This window comes from Centruroides sculpturatus, unplaced genomic scaffold (assembly GCF_000671375.1).
Source record: "Centruroides sculpturatus isolate CEXI.00-Female unplaced genomic scaffold, Cexi_2.0 scaffold2326, whole genome shotgun sequence".
NCBI lineage: Eukaryota > Metazoa > Arthropoda > Arachnida > Scorpiones > Buthidae > Centruroides > Centruroides sculpturatus.
This window is the reverse complement of record NW_019386472.1, coordinates 23,889-45,019: the sequence shown is the minus strand read 5'-3', so window position 1 is coordinate 45,019 and position 21,131 is coordinate 23,889. Positions and strand designations below refer to the sequence as shown.

At 31.1% G+C, this 21,131-nt stretch overlaps 1 protein-coding gene across 1 annotated transcript in view; it reads left to right on the top strand.

Annotated features, from left to right (window-relative positions):
- Positions 1-348: 348 nt before the first annotated feature.
- The window catches only part of LOC111615088 (carnitine O-palmitoyltransferase 1, liver isoform-like), a 37,813-nt gene continuing 17,030 nt past the window's right edge, over positions 349-21,131 (top strand). The window contains exons 1-5 of the mRNA XM_023356476.1: positions 349-2,332; positions 3,395-3,549; positions 13,783-13,905; positions 17,925-18,183; positions 20,970-21,008. Coding sequence (XP_023212244.1) covers positions 2,217-2,332; positions 3,395-3,549; positions 13,783-13,905; positions 17,925-18,183; positions 20,970-21,008 — 692 coding nt within the window. The 5' untranslated portion in view covers positions 349-2,216. The remainder of the gene's footprint in view (positions 2,333-3,394; positions 3,550-13,782; positions 13,906-17,924; positions 18,184-20,969; positions 21,009-21,131) is intronic.

Genomic DNA, 21,131 nt, shown 5'->3' with positions numbered 1-21,131 from the left:
TGACTTTTCTCTCCATTCCCCGAATTTGGGTCTATAATCCTCTGACTCCCAACTCTAGCTTTATTTAATATTCCTTTTAGCGTTGCAAGATTTGTCTACTTTGCGCCAAATTTAGGTACCCTTTTTTAGTTTGGTGTAAAAAAATATCATTTGGCGCATTGGCTACATTTTGGGCTACATATTATTTATAAATATATTAGTTGAATAAAAATGTACTTTAAAATGGTGTTTCGTTGTTTTATTAATTAAAGACCCAAATAAAACAAATATTTGTGTTTTTCAAATAAATTTTTGTTTGACTTCTTTATAATAAATAAAATTTCTAAGTAGAAATTAAAAGTGTCTGTAGAAGTAATTTTTTAAAATATCCTTTTTCGTGATAAAGTTTTAATACTTATTACTATAATCTAGACATGTAAATTCTTAAATATATTTGTATATTTAAAAATTGGGTCACAATATATTTGTGGCCCAGAACTCCATGACTTCTTCCAATGTGGCCCAGAGAAACCAAACGGTTGGACACCCCTGCTCTACTGTATTAGTTTCTCTGACAGAGATGCTAAACAACGTAACGAGTCATTTTTGTTAAAGATAACAAAACCGGAAAAGGATGCAATATAAAAATGCAATAACAGAAATCGTTTGGGTTAAACGGACCACACGTAAACATGCCTGTAGATAGATAAAGTAGCGCAAACTAGCATCATTTGAACGTCTTTTGATGGAAAATACTACAAAGTAAAAAGTTTCTCATTGTTTTTTTGTAAAATTAATTAAGGTGAAGTGCCTTCTATGTGGCTTACAGAATTGTGTTCGTTCTCAAAATCTGTTTGATTGATTTGCCATTTTCCATTAATTGCAATGAGGAATCCAAAAATGTAATAAAAATGGGGGGGTCCTTGACTTCATTTTTGAGATATAAGGTCATAGCACAAGTGCGCGCGACAAATCGCTATCGCAGGAAATCGCGTGATATTCCATGGTTGGTAGAATGTCTTCTATGGGCTTATAGAATTGAGTTCGTTCTCAAAATTGAATGGGCCGATTTTGATAAAACTTTGCCATTTTATGTTAATTGCGTTGAGTAATCCAAAAATGTAATGAGGGTACTGTTCATTTAAATGTAAAAAATAGGGGTCCATGACTTCGTTTACGATATACAGAGGCATTAAAGTGACAATGTTTGTGCTCCCTGGTATTCCGTTAGCCTGTGCGCGGCTAACGGAATTTAGGCCTATGGGTCCAAAATCATAACATCATTGCATGCACCTAACCGAAAATAGGCACCGAAACGAACAAAATCACCTTTCTGTCTGCAAGTGGTAATATATATACACCTGAAGATGTCTGTTATATATAGATGAAAACATTAGTAAAAATTAGTAATTTGAGGTATGCTCATGTAGGTGTTTTGGAAAGTTATTGAAATTATATAACCTTGACCCTGAAAATCATTAATATGAATTTTTCATAAAGTGAACTAACTGTTGGTCACCTAGCAATTCATATTAATGAGAGTTGACTGTGTTTCTTAAAAAATTGCAACCTTTTTCATTTGAGTAGGAATTAAGCATGGCTTTTTTTATTGCTATTCTGCCATATAGGTTTTTCATGTAATTGATTTATGATTGTGTTTTAATTGTAGACCTTTTTCATGGCCAAACACATCAGATTTAATTTCTCTTGCAAATTTTTTAGGATCTTTAGTTGCTGCTTTTACAATCAATTTGTCTTTATGAGTAGATTTCATCTTTCATTGTTTTATTCTTTGATCTTCAACAGATTCATTTTCTTTGTATTTAATTTTTTAAACGCCACCTTCAGCAGATAAATTATGCTGTTTAGCAAATGCACAAAATGATCACAGTTGTTCATAACTATTCACAACTTCCATTTTCAGAACAGAAGATAATTCATTCCATAGAACTGTTGTTACTTTGTAAAATGTCATTAGATTGTGTAAACTGTATAATAATTTGTATATGTCAATTTATGCACGTTTTTTTTGTTTTTTAGAATGTCAACAAAATATTTTTGGCTTGCAATGTTTTTCAATTTTAAAAATTCAAAAAAATTTATATAAAATGGTAAATAAATACATAAGTATATACTATGCATGTATCTATAGCCTAAAGTCACAAGAAAAATATATTTTCAGTTTAACATTAACCAATAGAAAGCATATATAATATCATATTCTGAATACTAAATATATGATATCAAATTATTTTAAAAAACCAAAACAAATTTACCTGGGAATTCCTACATTTGTCAAGTTGTTAGATTTGAGAAGTACAAGCTTATGCTTCTTTATCAATAGAAATGAAAAGTAAGATAAAATTTTTTTTGTATAGCATTTCTTTAGACTATTTAGCAGTATTTACTTCTTTTAATCCTAGATGTAAGAACTTATACAATAATACATGATGATACTTATTTTTTTGTCCTTCCTAGGCTACCATATCTGCGTGATCTGACAACTATTTCATTCCAATATCTATTTTTCTATTGTTGCCAGTATCTGTTGACATATTTAACAAATCAGTAATTTTGTCACAGTTCTTTCTCAAAAGAACAAATTCTTTACTACAGTTGCATTGTAAATGTAAATGTATATTTGTATAGAATCACTATGAAACAAAACAGTTTTATCTGATCCAAAATCCAAATACAGTTGAATGCTGAGTCCATTAGGCCTTCTAATAAATAGGATTTTCTATCAATAGGTAATGTGTGTTTGTAGGAATTAAATAGGCTTAGACCTATTATTTAGAACTGCTTATAATTGAAAGTAGAATAGAATAATTCTGTTTTTACAAATAATCATTTCTGCAACTTGTTTCAACTCGATTGAAATTCATTCACAATGGCATTAGCACACATTTCACATTAGTCACAAGCTTTATCCATTTCATAAGTGCTAAGCCAGCAAAAAGTGAATGTAAACAAAACTGTAATTTTGCTATTATCAGCTATTTATCAGTCTAAATTTAATAATAATTGTAGTGTGAAAACTCTTACATACCTGTATAAATGATTGCTTCAGGAAGCCTAAAATCAAATTGTCTATTTAAATTGCCTAAAGTCAAATTTCAGTTTTCTTGACAACAGAAAGAACATCTAAAGTTTTATTTTATTTAGCATGCTTTAGATTTGCTGCTCATAATAAAGTCTAGCTAGCCTACCATCATTGCCTGCCAAAAAAATAAATTAAAAAATTCTATTTAATAAAAAAATAAAAAAATCAGTTAACTACTTATGCATATGATATTTTCTAAAACAGGTAACTTTTATCAATAACAATACTCACAAAAATATTTTCTGTAGTTTATTTTGATATTATATATAGCTATATAGCCTAATATATATATATATTTTTTTTTAATTTTAGGAATTCAATTCGCAATGGCATGTGGCCAACATCTCTGTCAAATCTCACTATTGCCTGTACAGTTTTATTATTTCTTATGTTAACAGAACCAGGTTTCACATATTCTATAAATTCTTGGCTTTGGAAATTAAGTTATATTTTGCACATTCCACAAAGTAAGTATACTTTGTATAAATGTAAATAATGAATTTTATTTTATTTTACAAAATTAATGAGCACCATTTCATTAGTAACTATTTGTTTTAATAATGATGAATTTTATTCATTAATTTTATACAGAATAATAATAATATCAATATTTTTAAATGAATGTTTTTTATTTTACAAATAAATTCTGTAAGACCCACAAATAACTAGAAATATCAGAATTGCAAGTCATCTGACATTCTTATTGCTATCCAAAAACCATTTTTGATCCATTAGATAATTAAAAAACATATAAACAATTTCACAATAAATAATAATATCTTGTAAAAATTTGAACCATTCTAATCTATATTTGCGTCATGCCTACGATAGTGCTATCATCTGGACAGTCCAGGAATCAGCTTGCTGTCCGGGTGAACTAGTAATTTCATCTGAGGATATCCTGTGCAACCTGTTGACCTGTTTTATTTATTTATTTATTTATNATGACAAGCTCCACGACGAAAACAAGCTTAAGCAATGGTGTCGTCAAACAGTGCACACTCGGTAAGTAATCCTACAATTTTTTGTTTATAGCATAGTTTATATAGATTATTCCCAAAAAATTATACGTATTTTTGAAATGTTGAGTCAAATTAGTCTAGAATCGATTAATTTTATGGAAGAAACCTTTCAAACAGCCGTAGTCTGTAAACTGCATACGTGCTGGGCTGTGATTTGCTGGACTCATAGAAAATGAATTCATAAAAACTGGAACATATCTACTGTGTTATGGGGGGTCGACTGTATATAAAAATTAAAACATTGTTCTTATTTATTTTGTAAGACATGTAGAGGAATAAAACTTGTATTATATTGTAAGTAAATAAACTAATATAACAGCAGTTACCAATTACCTTCTGTTTCTTATTACCTTCTTTTCAATATATTGGCAAGTATGATAAGATTTTTTGAATTTCAAAAGTTTTTCCAGACAAAATAGTAGTATTGGGTCTACCGGAAAGTTCTGTCCATTTCAGTTACAACAAGTTTCAGCAACAATGCACATATTCATTTGATGCACTTGATATTTATTTGTCTCTCTCTTTTTACCACTGAATGTATACATACTGACCTAGGAAATGAACTAAAACGAAGATGATTCATGTTAGTATTAAGTGAGATGCGATCATATACACATTAGTGTTGTAACGAATAGTATATTCGGCCTCAGGCCGAATACCGAATATTCGGCCAGGAGCGTGGCCGAATAGCCGAATATTTGGCCAAACTATTCGGCTCGATTATCGGACGTATGGAAATTGGCGCGCAAACCGCATTATGGCAAGGACCCCGCTCTCTATTGGCCTGCTGTCACTACGCTTTGCCAATCGCATTAATTCTTGACAGTTGAAGTGGACAGACATGAGCGTTATGGCAGTATGTGATAAGTGATATCAAATGTGGATAACAATGAAATGTCCTACATGTGTAAATAACGGAGAAAGAACAGAGAAGGACCGCAAAGTGAAAATGTGAAAATAAATATGAAATTGAGTCGATAACATAATCGAACGAGTCGAAGTAGCTTATTGGCGCGAAATTTGTGGCCGTCAATGCCAAACAATTGTTGTCATAGATTTCGGAAAGCTAAATGCTTGTAATGAAAGTCACTTAGCGTGCACGGGCGAAAGCCTGGGGCCGTTCGGGTTATCAAGCTGTCTCGAATCTGTGAAATCATAACTGTGACTTATATCGACGTCCTATCTGTCTCTTTTCTCCGTTATCACCAGGCTGAGTCACATTATTGTAAAATGGGAACTCTACGACGGAAAAGTGACGAATCGAAATATCGTGAGCGCGTATTGTGATGTATGCACAGGCATACATGGATTAGAGCGATAGAGGAAAGAGAAAGGGAAGAGCAAAGACGAGCGCTTAAAAAGAAGGATAGGCAGGGTCAGACCCTCAGATGTGCGAGGATTCTCCAACGATAGACGTGTACGTATGCTGATCTTTGTAATTATAATTGTGAATACATGTGACTAATATTATTTTCTTTTTTATTTTGTGCATGTTACAAGTTATAAATAAATATAAACAAACAACACTAACTCTATAACATTAACTCTAAATACCAAAATGATTAATTTACTGTGTTTTTGTTGTTTATAATTCCTGTTTTTAGGTATTCGGTATTCGGCCGAATAGTGATTAAATATTCGGTATTCGGCCGAATAGTGATTAAATATTCGGTATTCGGCCGAATAGTGAAAAATAGGCCGAATAGGCCGAATACCGAATAGTAACCGAATATTCGTTACATCACTAATACACATGGTTACTGATAAAGTTCATTTACGCCACTGTATTTTGTATGAATTCCAACAAGGAAGAAATGCTGCAGAAGCATGTAGAAATTTATTGAAAGTGTTTGGTGAAGGTACAGTTTCTGACAGAACATGCAGAAGATAATTTGAAAAATTTCAAATAGATGATTTCGACCTTTCTGATAAGCCACGCTCTGGGAGACCATCTTTGATCGATGATGATGCTGTCAAGATCATGTTAGAGCAAAATCCTTTTTGACAACATCGGAGATTGCGGGAAAGCTTGACTCAGCTCAACAAACCATTTCAAATCATATTCGGAAACTAGGATTGGTGTGGAAATATTTGAGATGGGTGCCACATGAGTTAAGTGAGAAGAATCTGAATGATTGAGTCATCATGTGCACATCTCTGCTTGCACGTAACAAAATCGAACCCTTCTTGGACTGGATGATAACTGGGGATGAAAACCTATGAAAACATCGTGAAGAAAAGGGCATATTGTGAATTCGGAAAACAAGCCCCTCCACCTCTAAACCAAAGTTGAGCCTGAATAAGAGAATGTTGTGTATATGGTGGGACATTCGAGGACTAATACATTTTGAGCTGTTAAAACTGAACAAAAAGCTAAATTCAGAGAGGTACTGTCAGCAATTGGATAATTTAAAAACAGCACTCCAAGAAAACAGGCCAGCGATGTTCAATAGGAAGGACATCATACTGTTTCATGATAATGCCAGGCCACATACTGCTTTGGGGACTCGTCAGAAACTCGCAGAGCTAGGCTGGGAAATTCTGTCACATCCACCATACTCCCCGGACCTAGCACCTTCCAATTATCACTTGTTTCTGTCCTTACAAATTTTTTTGCAGGGTTTTTGCCCTGCAAAAAATTTTGTGTAAAAATTCAAAAACTAAGAAAATATCAGACAAGCATTGGTTCAATTTTTCACCGCTAGGAATAAGGCATTTTTTAAAAATGGGATATACAAATTGCCATCATGCTGGCAAGAAGTCATAAATAATGATGGAAATTATATTATTCAATAAAGTTTGGAAAATTTATTATTTTGTTTTATTCTAAAAACGGACAGAACTTTCCAGTAGACCTAATAGTTATTTACAAATAACAGTACATTTTAATACACAAAGTTTGATANTAATTAAGATAAATATCTTTATTAAAATTTTCTTAAGTGATACATAATAATATAAATTAAACAATGTTTTCTTCGTCATCACTAAAAGCACTGTTAACAGAGAGCATTTTATTTTTGGAAAGTTATCCTTATCTTCTAAGTATTTTTCTGCATTATCTTCAGATCCATGCTTTACCTTTTGCAAAAAGTATGTAAATTTGCTTGCTTCTAGTTAAAAGATCTTTATAAATTTCCTTATATGGTGCTATGCACTTATGAAAAATAAAGCAAGTATGGAATAAGGGAAAAACATCTGGCAACAACAGAAGCAGAAGCGTCGCGATCTGGCAACATTGAAACAAGTTTCGAGAAGGACCACATGTATCGACAGAAGGAAAATAAAATTTACATACTTAAGTATTAATAGTTCACGAAAATAATAATTTTCGTGAACTATTATTACTTAAGTATGTAAAAATTTATTACATTTCATGTTGTATGAGGTTTTCACCCAATTCTCGAACCGTGTCAGAGTGAATTCGTGCTATAACAGTACCATGTTATACGGGGATTGTACCAATTCTCGAACCATGTTAGAGTGAATCCGTGCTATAGAAGTGCCATGTTATACGGGGGTTACCTGTATAATCTTCCTTTTTGTTCTATGGTTATAAATATTTAATGATTTTTCTTTGTACAGAGATATTTTTGAGCTATTTGAAATTATATGTTAAGACAATGAAATACTATAATTTTCAAATGTAATAAAGTGAATGAATTAATCTTGAAGAATTATAAAAATTTATTAGCATCATCCTTAATCATCATTTTCTCTCATCTCCAGTGAGTTTGGTTTTGATGTTGAGAGTGAGGAGCAGTCAGTCTATCTCATTATAACTAATCGCTAAAAATTTATTTTTAATAAATATGCACTTATATATTTGTTTTATAAATAGATACTACAGTATAATTTTCAAATTTTAAGGTTTATAATCATAGACTGTCATAAATTCACATCATTTTATTTTCAAAGCTTAACATTCAGTTAAACAAATTAGAAAATTTAAACATTTAAAAATTGAAACATCTTTGGCTGGATGGCCAGGGCAGTTAAGGCATCAACCTATTACTATAGGAGTCCTGGGATTGATTTTGGGTGAACAATCTTAGGAATATTTTTTGTGGTAAGTCCCAGATATGTCAGGCCCTACCTTTCTATCCAATTACCTCTGTTGTGGGTCTGGCCATACCAACAATGAAAAAGGCCCTCTTAGTGTTCATAGGGTGAAAAGAGCCGAAAATTAAAAAGTATTGAAACATCAAAATACATTATCAATTTCATATTCTATTTGTACTTTTCGTAGTTTAATCAAATAAGGGAACAAGCACATTGCTATAAATCATGAAATTAAAAGTCACTTGTACAGTCAAGCTCACATATAGCATGATCAGTTAACTCTAAGAACACTTTCTTTTCAATGTTATCCATGTATAATGATGTAAAGAAATGTTTTCGTCATTAAACAATGGATAACATTGAAAAGACAGTGTTCTCAGTGTTAATTTAGCTCATGAACATTTCAACATGAAAGAAAAAAGGTCAGTTGTTATGAATTATTGATTAATACAAACTTTTCTCTATCACCTTGAATCTCTGATATTAGACCTATTCTAAAGTATTTGGATGTTACAAAGTATTATGAAGCAATATATTGGATATAATGAAGGTTTGCACTCATTGACATGTGGCCATGACAAAAGCAGATTATAGGAGAAGAGGACGCCAATCTTATTCAATGCTTAAGTCTTCAAGCTCTGCAAACTCACTCCATCTCTTTTGCTAATGACTAAATTGTTTTTACCCCTCAGGCTACAAAGGGAACTTGTATAGCAAAACTAATTAAACAATTTTTCAATTGGCTGATTTTGTTTTTAATGGATAAGGCTGAATTTGGCTGATTTCATGTTTAAGAAGGAGTTAAATCTGAAACTCACATATATTCTTCTGAGAAAGGAATTTATGCCTTTCAAATAAAAGTTCATTTTTGCTCCTTTGCATTCTAGTCTGACTTATTCGTGCTTTAAATGTTTAGGGATATGACAAATTCTGGGCAACCAAATCAAATGTGCTTTATTATTTATTCCTTTTGCCTTCATTAAGGAAGTAGGTCAATCAGGTTTAATCAGCTGATAACCATTCCTTTGTTCTTCCAGACTTTAGAACAATCAGGACAATATTGCATTTCCACATTTGTAAGTTTATGACTGTTCAATCTCAATAGTTGTATTGATCAATTTCAAAGAATAAATGAAAGGAAACATGATTGTCTTACTCAAAATTCAATTTATTCTGACTTTCTCTTATTAAGAAGAGACAGCACAAGCTCATTGCAGTGTGTTTTGACCACAATGAAAATGAGAAACCTTGTCAAATGAGATAAAGGTAGAGATAATCAAGCTGATTGATAGAGGACACTGAAAAAATGTAACGTTGCAAAGAAATTTGGCATTCATGTAAATTCTTTGTCAAGTGGTGCTAAAAAAAAACAGGTCAATGCTTATGTAGGAGTTCAACAGTCATGCTATGCAAGCAAGAAAAAAGCTCCAGAGTCAGCTCATAAATATGCTGAAAAGATACTTTGTTTGAGTGGTTTAAAGGAGTATGAAGTAAACATTTTTCCATAACTGGACCAATTTTGAAAAAGAAAGCTAGACTTCAAAATTAAGCTTTCCTAAGCCTGATTTTGAACTTGAAATAGATTGATTCAATGTTTCAGAGATTGGCCTGAAATTGTGTTGAAAAGTGTGTATGGAGAAAGTGCTGATGTTGATGACTTCATTATGACAGAATAGTTGCAGTTAAGAAAAGACATGATTGACTATATAGCCCATTTGATATGAAGTTTGACACAGATGAAACAGGCCTTTTTTTACCAACTTTTACCAGATAAAACATACCTTATAGAGTGAAATGCTCTGATTGAAAGAAATCTAAAGCCAGGATGGCAGTATTGATGACTACCAATATGGATAACTGACAAACAAGTTTTTGGTGTAGGGCAGATCCATATGGAGCTAACCCACCTCACAGACAGAAAAAAGTGTTAATTTATTTGTTCAAACTCCAAATTATTGTTTTTAAAAAAACAATTATGGTAGCAAATATAGTTTATCAGACCATCCACAATATGATTGTCATGCATATGTTAATAAAAGATAGTTATAATTATTTAAATATTTTTTGTTTATGAGTTAACTCTCCTCTGTGTTTTTTTGGTTCCACCACTGTTTTGGTGATATGAAAGTCAACTTCAAATGTTTTAAAGGCTGCAAAATTTCACTCATATTATGTGCCAAAATAAAAGCATGGATGACTTCAGAATTGTTTGGAGAGTGGCTCACAGAATTTGATAATGAAATGACACAGAAAAGGAGAAAGATCTTTATGGTTATGAATAATTGCACAGCTCATTCAACAAACATTAGCTTGAAGTTGATCAAAATCTATTGTTGTTTACCTTTAAACATTAGTTTAAATTTATAGCCAAAGGCCCAAGGATTCTTAAATTCATTGAAGAAACTATACAGAAAATGAGTCTTGCCTTACATCTTGATAAGGTTGGAAACAAATCAGACAACAACTATAATTCTACTGGATTTGATAGAAATGGAAGGTGGTTGTTAGAATCACCTGTAGAAAAGTGGAATTGTGCCCATAGATGTTGCATTTGAAGACTACTTTTCTTCTGACTCCATTATGACAGAATGTGACATGACCAACAAAGACATTATCACTTCTGTTATGTACATGGGAAAACAATAAATTGTAAGAGAACCATGAAGAAGACAAAATGATACCTAGGAAGGTATAATTAAAAAATGCTGTTTGGGGTTTTGTGATACAACACATGTCAGCAAAAATTTGTATGAAATTAAGTGCTTGTATTTTTCAAATCAAAGATCAAAGAGAAATAATACTTTAAGGATGCGACGCGACTATGCAGATGCGAATTTAGAACAAGCGAGAGGTTGTGAGCAATTTAGTTTTCACAAAGGAAAACCATGCACAAACGAGAAGCGAGAAATAATGCTAGCGAGAGCGAATTTCTGGTTCTCGCACATATCTGACAGGTTTTGATATTTATCGCGTCTCGCCTCTTCTCGCCACATATTCTCGCTCGCTCGGAAAATTCACTTGCTCGCGTCTGCATAGTCACACCCTAAGTGGCTCAATAATATATATTTTCTCTAGCATCATACAAATAGACAATCTTTCTCTTGTATTATAGGTAAAGTTTTTGTTTGCACATTTTTTTATTTTGTTTTTATATTTTAAACCAAAGCCAAACATTTTCTGCTGTTTGATTAAATAAAAATTCCACACACATTTTAAATAAATAAATGCATGATTGTTTATTACAAAGTATTACTACAATGAAGTTTTACTCAGTCTCCTTCTCATTTGTTACAATGGCACAACTGTAATATTGAATAAATTAAATTTCTTTTAATAAGAAAATGACTAAAAAAATACTATTGCCAGAATTGAAGGGACTAAATAAGCTTCAAATATGTAAAAATATGTTATTTACATTCATTATTCAAAGACATACTTTGAAAAACAGTCAAATATATTTAAAATTCTTTTCAAATAATGTATTATTTGAAAAAAGTTACAGATACATGTTATACAGAACTGAATTTTTGGCATACATACTTAGAATTGGAGTTTTGATTAGCATATTTTATAAAGGAAAAGAGTAGCTAGCAAATGCAAAATTGTAAGAGAAATAGTGAATTATATAGTCAAGTATTCACATAAATATTTCAATATTCAGTTAAGAATTAAACAATAAAAAATTTATAATGTACTTTAATACTTATTACCATTAATTAAATTTATAGCTTTAAGGAAAGTATAAATGATAAGAATGACTAAAAAAATATTAATGAATGAAATATATTTAACTATGTCAGTAGTTGATGTATGATTTAATTATTAAGTCCATGATAATATTATTTAAATCTTTGTTAATAGATTATGCCAATTATTACAGTAATATCTTACTAAGTCAAACTGTGTTAACTTAAAGCTATGTATAGGTCCTGGGCACAGTATAATTTCTACAAAAACCCGCTAGATATAGGGTTTTGTTTTTAGAAGTTTAGATTATAAGTAATAGACTTCCTTCTGCTCAGAGAGCACTAAGAGGCATTTATAGGGTTTTCCATATAATAAAGTCTTGTTAAATCAAAATTGTCAGTATTTTAATCATAAACCTACTTTCCAGTGTACCTTCCATGTTTTGATAGGCAGTTTATCTTCAATTTCTCTTATGTTATATGAATACAGATGATTAAGATAAACAAATAGTATGGGTCTGTGCTGAACACAATACCATACCATTACATTCTTGTATTGACATCCTTTTACTGATATGGTCTGTTTCCAGCATTCTGATTGGGATACAAGGGAGTGTCTGGATAATTCATTCAAGTGTCATAAACTGTATAAATTTTGTAATCATTCTGTGAACAGATTATTGAGAAATCATTTGACAATGGAAAATTTACAGCCAAAGAAAAATTTGATAACATTGGGTATTAAATGCTAACTCAAAATTAGGATTTTTTTACCCTTTAAACTTTGATTTAACAAGGTTTTACTGTATTAAAGAAAAATATTATTTTAAGTAGATTAATGTTCTTATTAGTATGTTAAGAGATCAAGTTTTAATAGTTTACTATGCAAGGTTAGATTTTTATGATGAGAAAATTGCTTTTATTTAATATGTACATTTTATTCTGGGTATTTGTTATTTATATTAGTCTCTGTCCATCTGTAGGACTGATTGCCATAATTTTAGAAGACATTTGATGTCATCAACAAACTTTGTTCTGTTGACATCTGTCACTATGCAGCTTATAATGTGTTTATAATTTTTCTTGATTTAAAGCATTGATGTAAATTGGTTCCTTCACTTTGCAAAAAAAGTATCAAAGTAACATGGGCTCATGTCAGGAAAGTACAGATTGTTTCAGAAGTCCTTAACACCACTGAGTCAAAGATGTCTTACCAAAGCTGTTCAGTTTTAAGTGATGAAAAATCCAACAAGCTGCAATATTTATCTGTAATTTGGTCTTTAAGGTATGCAGAATTGTTGTGTGCACAAGTCTAATTTTAATAGCAAGTTCTTGAATTGTCTGCCTTCTGTCTCTTTCCAGCAGTGATGCCATCATTTCCACCTACTATCCACAGGAAAATTCCCTGACCACATGTTGTCACTCACTTGTTTCCATCTCTTTCTGAACTTTTTTATCTATCTTGCAGTTTTGTATGGTAGAACATCATCTTCATAAACTATCCAACAATGAAAGAATGTCACAAAAGGCTTTGTGACATTCTTTCATTGTTCAACCCTGGATCACTTCAAACTTTAGCCAAGAATATTTCACAGTTTGAAAACATTGTTTATGCTGGTCATTTCCAACACTGATATTTCAAACTACTTGTGCAGCAACATTTCTTAGGGATTTGGACATTGTTGTGCATAGACATAGGGCACATTTCATTTTATCACACTGATGCCCATGGATCTCTCAATATTTCATATTTTTATGAAACGATGGCAGCATTTTTATTATTAAAATTCCAACCCATGTAGTTATGTCAATTCCTTAATTAAGCATGAAGTAATTTTTTTTCTAATTTTCTAAAGCATACTAAAGAATTCTTTCCATTAATTTTTTTTAGTTATGTAATAACAATTAATTTTCAGATTTATTATTTCAGAATTTCCAAGAACATTAAGGGCAGCAGTTACATCTGGTATAGTTGGATTTATTTTTTTCATTGTATTGATGAATATTCGCCAGTATTTATTGAGAATTCTACTTTCATATCGTGGTTGGATGTGTAAGTAGTCATATATTATATCTATACTTAGTTATACAATTTTTATATGTTAAAAGATAAAATTGTAGAATGTGATAGCATTTTTAGAACCTTGTCATTTATTTTCAATTTCTTATATTGCTAGGTTACATAATTTATTTCTAAAAATAATAATACAATTAAATTTTATAATGAATTTATATAATAAATTTTATAGTATTTTATTTATAGCAATAATTAGAGTAAAGGTAAAATAATGTAATATATAAATCTAGATGCTATGTAAATGAAAATGGCATCAGTGAATGAGTGTACAGTTTAGAAAGGACTGTCATAAGTGCAAATTTATGAAGAATGTAACTGTGTTTTAAAATGGTGTTTTTAATTTAATTTAAAGAAATTTTAAGAGAATTTACAAAATTAGATGTGTGGAAAACATTGTTAGTGTCTCATGAATAGAAACTATTCCAGAGACTGTGCAAAGATATAGCAACTATATGATTGTAGTTTTTCTGTTTAACACTGGAAAAATAGTATCCATGATCATAGAATTACAGGTATATTGAAAGGCTTAAAAAATAAAATTTAGATTGGGAAAATAAAATAAACTATATTTGTAGAGTCAACTGAAGAGGGGGCTCTCAGGATTAAAATGCATTTTGAATAATGTATCAACTAGAGTCAAGAATTGGATAATGGATGTTGAATATAGTGTCATCAATTAACACTGGATTGTGAAAANTAGTCATTACTGATAATGACTATAATTTAACAGAACCTCAAAAAACTAATTTTCCAAAAATACATTAATTAATTAATTAATAAATATGACAATACTGACACTATCTCTATAAAACAAAATAGCAATATATATATATATATATAATTTGATTTGGAGCATATGATGCTATATGCACGTAAATGAACCTTCAAGAAGCAGAACATAAATGCAAATAAGAACAAAGAACCCCAAATTACATCATGGAATGGCATCACACTGCCATCTTGCATTATACAGTCTTTAAAGTTTAGTCCTTTGTATGCAACAAACCCATCCTTTCATCCTGAAATATTCATAACATCACTTTTGTGAGACAAGCTGAGGGTCACTGGGACAATCCCTAATGACTACTTACCCGGCACAAGTCCTCAAAGACCGGTCTCGGATTTTTCAGATGGCTTAGGAGGGCAAATCGAGTGGGGAGTGTGCTGGAAAGCTGGCAGGCATCCTTTAAATGACAGGCAACAGGTTTAACAAAATAACAAAGCATTTATTGAATAACTAATCTTAATTACAAAAGTGATAACTCATAATTTACCTCTATATTATTAACTATACAAAGGGCCGCTCTTAAAAACTAGCATGACTACAGTACACAAATTTACAGAAACAGTTACTGAAACAGTCCACTTCCTAAATATGATAATTAGGTTGACTGATGGAGAATGTGGGACCCAATGGGGCCTGCCGAGACCTGACGATAAAGAAGATAAATTTGTTGTTTTGAAACCCTGTCCTGTTTTATAATTCTGGCGTAGTAAACACTAATATTGTGTCTTTGGAATAAAACACAATACTAGTGTTTACTATGCCAGAAAAAAGATAAAAATGGCAAAATCTCGAAAACCACTGGTCCTAGGACTCCCAAAATCTCACAAAGTACTCACAGTTCAGTTGTCCACAAGATCCGGTATGAATTTCCGGTAAAATGACCACCACCATCCAGATATTTGGTCCCGAAAAGTCCTGATTCTCGGACTTCTGTAACTTTCAAAATTCTTGGCCCACGTTTACATTCTTGATGTCATCTTAATCCTTGCGTAATCCTGAGTCGAACGATATTACACACTTTACTATATCAGATAAATCCCAAGAGAAACTGCACGAGATCCAGGAGCTCAGTTTAGCACGTCCTCACTGTTCAACCGCACTCAAACCTTTAGATAGAGATTAACTGAAGGTTAGTATTATCGTCAGATGTCCTTTTGTCTTTCTCTCATCCAAATTTTCTTATTTTAAACCATAACAAACACATAATTAGCCAAATTATAACTTTGCTTGAACTATTTTGAAATATTTTTAGTTTGTTGCTTTCTTTTCCTGTCTCCTCTTTCTGACTTATATTTTTTCTTATTAGAAAACTGATTGTGAGTTAAAACTGAGATTACTTTCTACTGAGTATTTCTTCTCTTTTACATTACATACTGTTGTTTTTCTTCAAACGTTAAAATAATAATTTTTCCTTTCTTCTTATAAAGTTGTTTTTATTCTTTTATTTTAAGGTTTAAAAGTTAGAAAGAAGTGATTTAATATAATAATAAACAATTATTAGATAACATTCCATAATCTGTTCTTGGAATATAGTAGTCTCTAAGCTTTGAAATGCTAAACTGATGATTGCTCAAAAGGAGTCACTTTTTTGTTTTTTTTTTTTTATAAATTAACTTTTGATAACCTGAAAAAGCAGTAGTGGGTACTTTATTTATCATTAGATAACTATAATTAATAGAAAATATTTGGTTGACTAATGTTTTTGTGGATTTCTCAGTTCTACATGCAATAATCATCATAGACAATTATGAAACTTGGCATTTTCTTTTAAATAAAGAAATCACTGAATTGTTTAGGAAGTCAATATTTCTTAAACAAAACAATAATCATTAATAATAATAAAAATTATAGGGGAAATTATAAAATAAATGTATAGTATTTGATGAAGTGGGCATAATGAACTGCATATTTCATCAAATATTAGAAAACATGAGAATTTTTTATAAGCAGTGAAAACATTTTTCTTACAGAAACAAGCTTTGTTGGCATGTTAAGTGAGTAATTTTCTTATATGAATTGTAGTTATTAAAATAAAAATTCAATGTGAAATTCAATAAATAAATTTTATATACATAGTAAACAACTACTCAATCTATTTATATTGCCAAATAATCTTCCAATTATCTATTGGGCTATATTAATTATAATTAGATACAAATAAATTTGGCTAGAGGTAGGTGGTTATGCCTTCATTTCTTGAGAAATTAATAATTAGAATTAAATTAATTTTAAATTTAGTGTTCTGGAAGAAAAGAATAATTTAATTTCTGATTGTTAAATCTATCAAGTGATAGTAGCTTAATTACCTACTTCTAGCCAAACTAATTTTTTTCTAATTATTATTATCTGTAATACAGTGCGACAAATCTGGCAGATTATTTGGCAATATATCAGGTAGTTGTTTATATACAAATATATTATGCCAGAATAAAAATGTTGTCTGAAAACCATAGAGGGTCATGTGTGCTAAGTCATCCTCAGTCAGTGCTGCAAATGACCAGTATTGTTATATCTAAATTAGTTAATAGAGCTGGAATTAATGGTAAGACAGAGGTTCAGGTATAACTAGCAATGCATTTACTCAGTAAGCAGGAGTTGTGGATTTGAGTGACACTTCAGGTTAATTCTTTTCTTCCAGAATATTCTAAATTTAAAATTAATTTTAATTTAATTCTAATTATTAAATTTATCAAGAAATGGCAACTTAACTGCCTACCTTTAGCCAAAATGATTTGTCTAACTGGTTTTTAGCCTTAATATAGCCTGATAGACAAGATTGGTCAGAGGATAGTGTGAACAGTGTGCTGGTGCAAGACCCCCACGATCCTGCATGATCCAACTCTTGCAAAATTTAAAACTTGATCATTTTATTTTTTGATAATTTAAGTAATTTTCACTAATCTATTTAATGGATGGTATGTTTATCATTAAAATATTATTTTGTTGTTCAAAACTTTTTTTTTAATTATTAAAAGGCCTGCATGAGAACTTTGCACCAAACCTCACTGTTTTTCTTGGGCTGGCCCTGCTGATAGATAATCTGACAGATCATTTGGAAATAATTTTTAATGAGAATTAAATAATAAAGAAATGATTATAATTTAATCCTAAATTTTATATATTTATTCATACAATCCAATATCCATAATTATAATTTAAAATTTTACATATATGTATACAATGTTAGTGTTATTTTTTGTTTTTACAGATGAACCATTACATGCTAGTTCAAAGCTTACACTTTTATGGTGTGCAGTGGTTAGACTTATTAGTGGCTATCAACCTTCTTTATATAGTTGCCAGAGATCTCTACCCCGAATGCCAGTTCCTGCAATTAATGATACAATTCAAAGATTATTAGAATCATTGAAAGCGGTTTGTACTGAAGAAGAATTTCAAGAGATAGAGAAACAAGCTAAAGTAATTATAAATATGATTGAAATATTACAAAAATCTATATTTGTGAAGTAATTTATTATTTATTTAATAAGTTATTATTTTAGTAATTTAATAATAATAACTCTTTAATAACTTAGATGTTATATGGCTTACCATAAAACTTCTCTAACTCAAATTTCTGTAATTTGAATATTTCTTTAACTCAAAGAAAATGAAGCACTTCATAGGTCTCAATGGAATAGCATAGGAATTTAATTAATATCTCCAACTTGAATTTCCTTAATTTGAATTTTCTGCAAGAAAGGTTTTCATGGTCCCCTAATACTGATTTATATTACTTTCAACTTCCTTAACTTGAATTTTAATATTTATTCTATCCAAGGTGACCTAATTATTGGATTTCTATGAACTTGTCAGACAGTTTAGTTGTATCTATTGTTTAATACCCATTTGCAGACAATATTCCAGTCCAAAGCAAGTAAAATTATAGTAGTAAATAGTAGTTTATGGAGTAGTAAAATTATATAGGTCTTATATACTGACTTATTCACTTTTTGATATTGAACATTAGAGCATTCTTCAGATCAACTACAAGGTTATTATAGAAACCTCATTTTAATACAAAGAACTACTACTAATAGATTCAGTTATTCTGTGAAAAATGTATAAATAACACAAAAACCTACACATACTATACATAAATTACAGGAAGGCATTTGACACCATTTGACTGATGGCTGTTATGCATACTTCATACATACAAAATTCCAATACTTACTACGTTTCTAGAAACTACATGCAAAAATAAACAATTGCACAAAATCAAACAAAATTTTTTACAAATAAATCTTAAAATGCTAGCTGTCAAAATATATAATGATAATACGGTTTAGAATGAAAATGGCGGGAAAAATAAGACTAATCTGTCTAGTGGTAAAAAAACGAAATTACTATCCGAACAACCCAATACTTTAGTATCTTTTTTGCCTTTATGTTGTCTGTAACTTTTGACCAGGCCTTCTATTGTGGTGGTTTTGTAGCCTAAATTTGTTGCAATTCTTTTAATTTTACCAATCTCCATAAGACTGTCTTGAATGTTGGTGCAATATAAGAATGCTTTTTTAATAAGTGCCTTAAATGCTGATAACTTGTACTTATATGGATCATTGGACCACGATGGTATATATATGGGAGCATGCGTGGGTTTTAAATACACTGCTGTTTGTACATTTCCTTGTTTAAATTTTATATCAATGTCCAAAAAATGGAGATTAGTATTGTTTTTCTGTTCTAGTTTTAGTTTTAACCCATGATCATTACTATTGATTGCAAGTAAAAATTCTTCAATTTGTTGGTTATCTTTCCAAATTATAAACACGTCATTGACATAATGTTTGTAGATTATAATGTCCTATGTGAAATCTCTGAAGATGTTTTTTTTGAGTTTACGTATTACTAGTTCGAAATGAGTCCTGACATGGGATCTCCCATTGGGACACCTTTCTTTTGTTTGTATGTCATTTCGTTGAATCCAAACAAGGATTGGTAGCACATCAAGTCTGCTAGAGAAGAAAGGTGTCCCAATGGAAGGTCACATGAAAGTGTCTTTATTGACACTGGGAACTTAACAGAGGATATACTCCCAGGTGTGAAAGTTGACAGATACTTGACAAAGTTTATGTTACGACATTAAATTATTTATGTTGAAATCTGGATTCTCACACAAAGAAACTCCCTCATAGCCTTGTGTTTCCCACCACTCCTCTTTTCTGTATCTTGTCAAGACCTTCCATGAAGTTTGACAGGATACAGAAAATTGACAATTAAAAGAAATTCATCCTAAAATCTCAAGTGAAGAAGAATGAAATATCAATGTAATAAGTTATGTACAATGGAGTTATTTAAACTCTCTGTTAAATATAAAATATTAATTTTGACCTAGTATAGGGGTGGCCAATAGTTTTTGCCCCCGGGCCGAATTGGAAAGAGAACTTTCTTCACAGGCCGAACCAGAGGCTGCCCTAGGAAGGTTTTGAGGTGGTGCGAGATCTCATTGTGGTGTCGCCCCATAGAGACTAAATTGTAGATAGAGGTTACAGATACATTTTTAACATTATCGTGCTTTATCAACACTCTCCTCTGTACTTACGAGATTTGTAATGAATGGTTAACTCTAGCGAGTTGTTGATTTTTTTTTTAGGCACTAGAATTTTTCACCAATTCATTCTGACTTGAGTAGCTAATATTGAAAGATCAATCGTGGGCCACATAAATCCATTACACATGCCACATGGCCTAGTAGATTGGATTTTGATCAGATTTTTAATTTCTTCTTTTTGTAAGAAGGAACTCTAAGATATAGTTGAGAATTATATGTCTTTAATTTCATATATCTATGTTTGCATATATTTCATCTTATGATTTTATTTTAAATTTTGTTAATAAATCTGATTTTTGTTTGATTAAATTAGTTTACTGTCTATTGCCTAACTCGGGTCAGCAACCTGCGGCTCGCGAGCCACATGCGGCTCTTTGGATGTGAAGCTGCGGCTCTTTAGTTCCATACGCAAATATTATTTATTTTACAAAAAAAAAAACATTTAAAAATCGTTCTGAATCGATTAATGAGGATTCGGCACCGATTCTATCTCTCAGCCACTTGTACTCGCTTTTCATCGCACCTCTCCCCCGTGACACGCGTTGTCACTGTCGTCAATCTGTCGGAAGCTTTCGAATGACGCCGTCGTCGGATGTTTCTATAAGGTTTAATTCGCTTTCGACGCAAGACAATTTGGCGTCTTCACCAGTGCTTTGGCTATGACGTATAGTTTGTTGTTTCGAGTAAAAGAGTTAGAAGCGAATTATCTTCTCAAAGTTATGTAAAAATTTTGTGGCTCTTTAAAAACTTTGAAATTTTGTAAATTGTAATTTTTGGCTCTTCCGACTCAAAAGGTTGCCGACCCCTGCCCTAGACCTACAGTATTTTCCTTGGGGTGTAAAATATTGTACACGATAC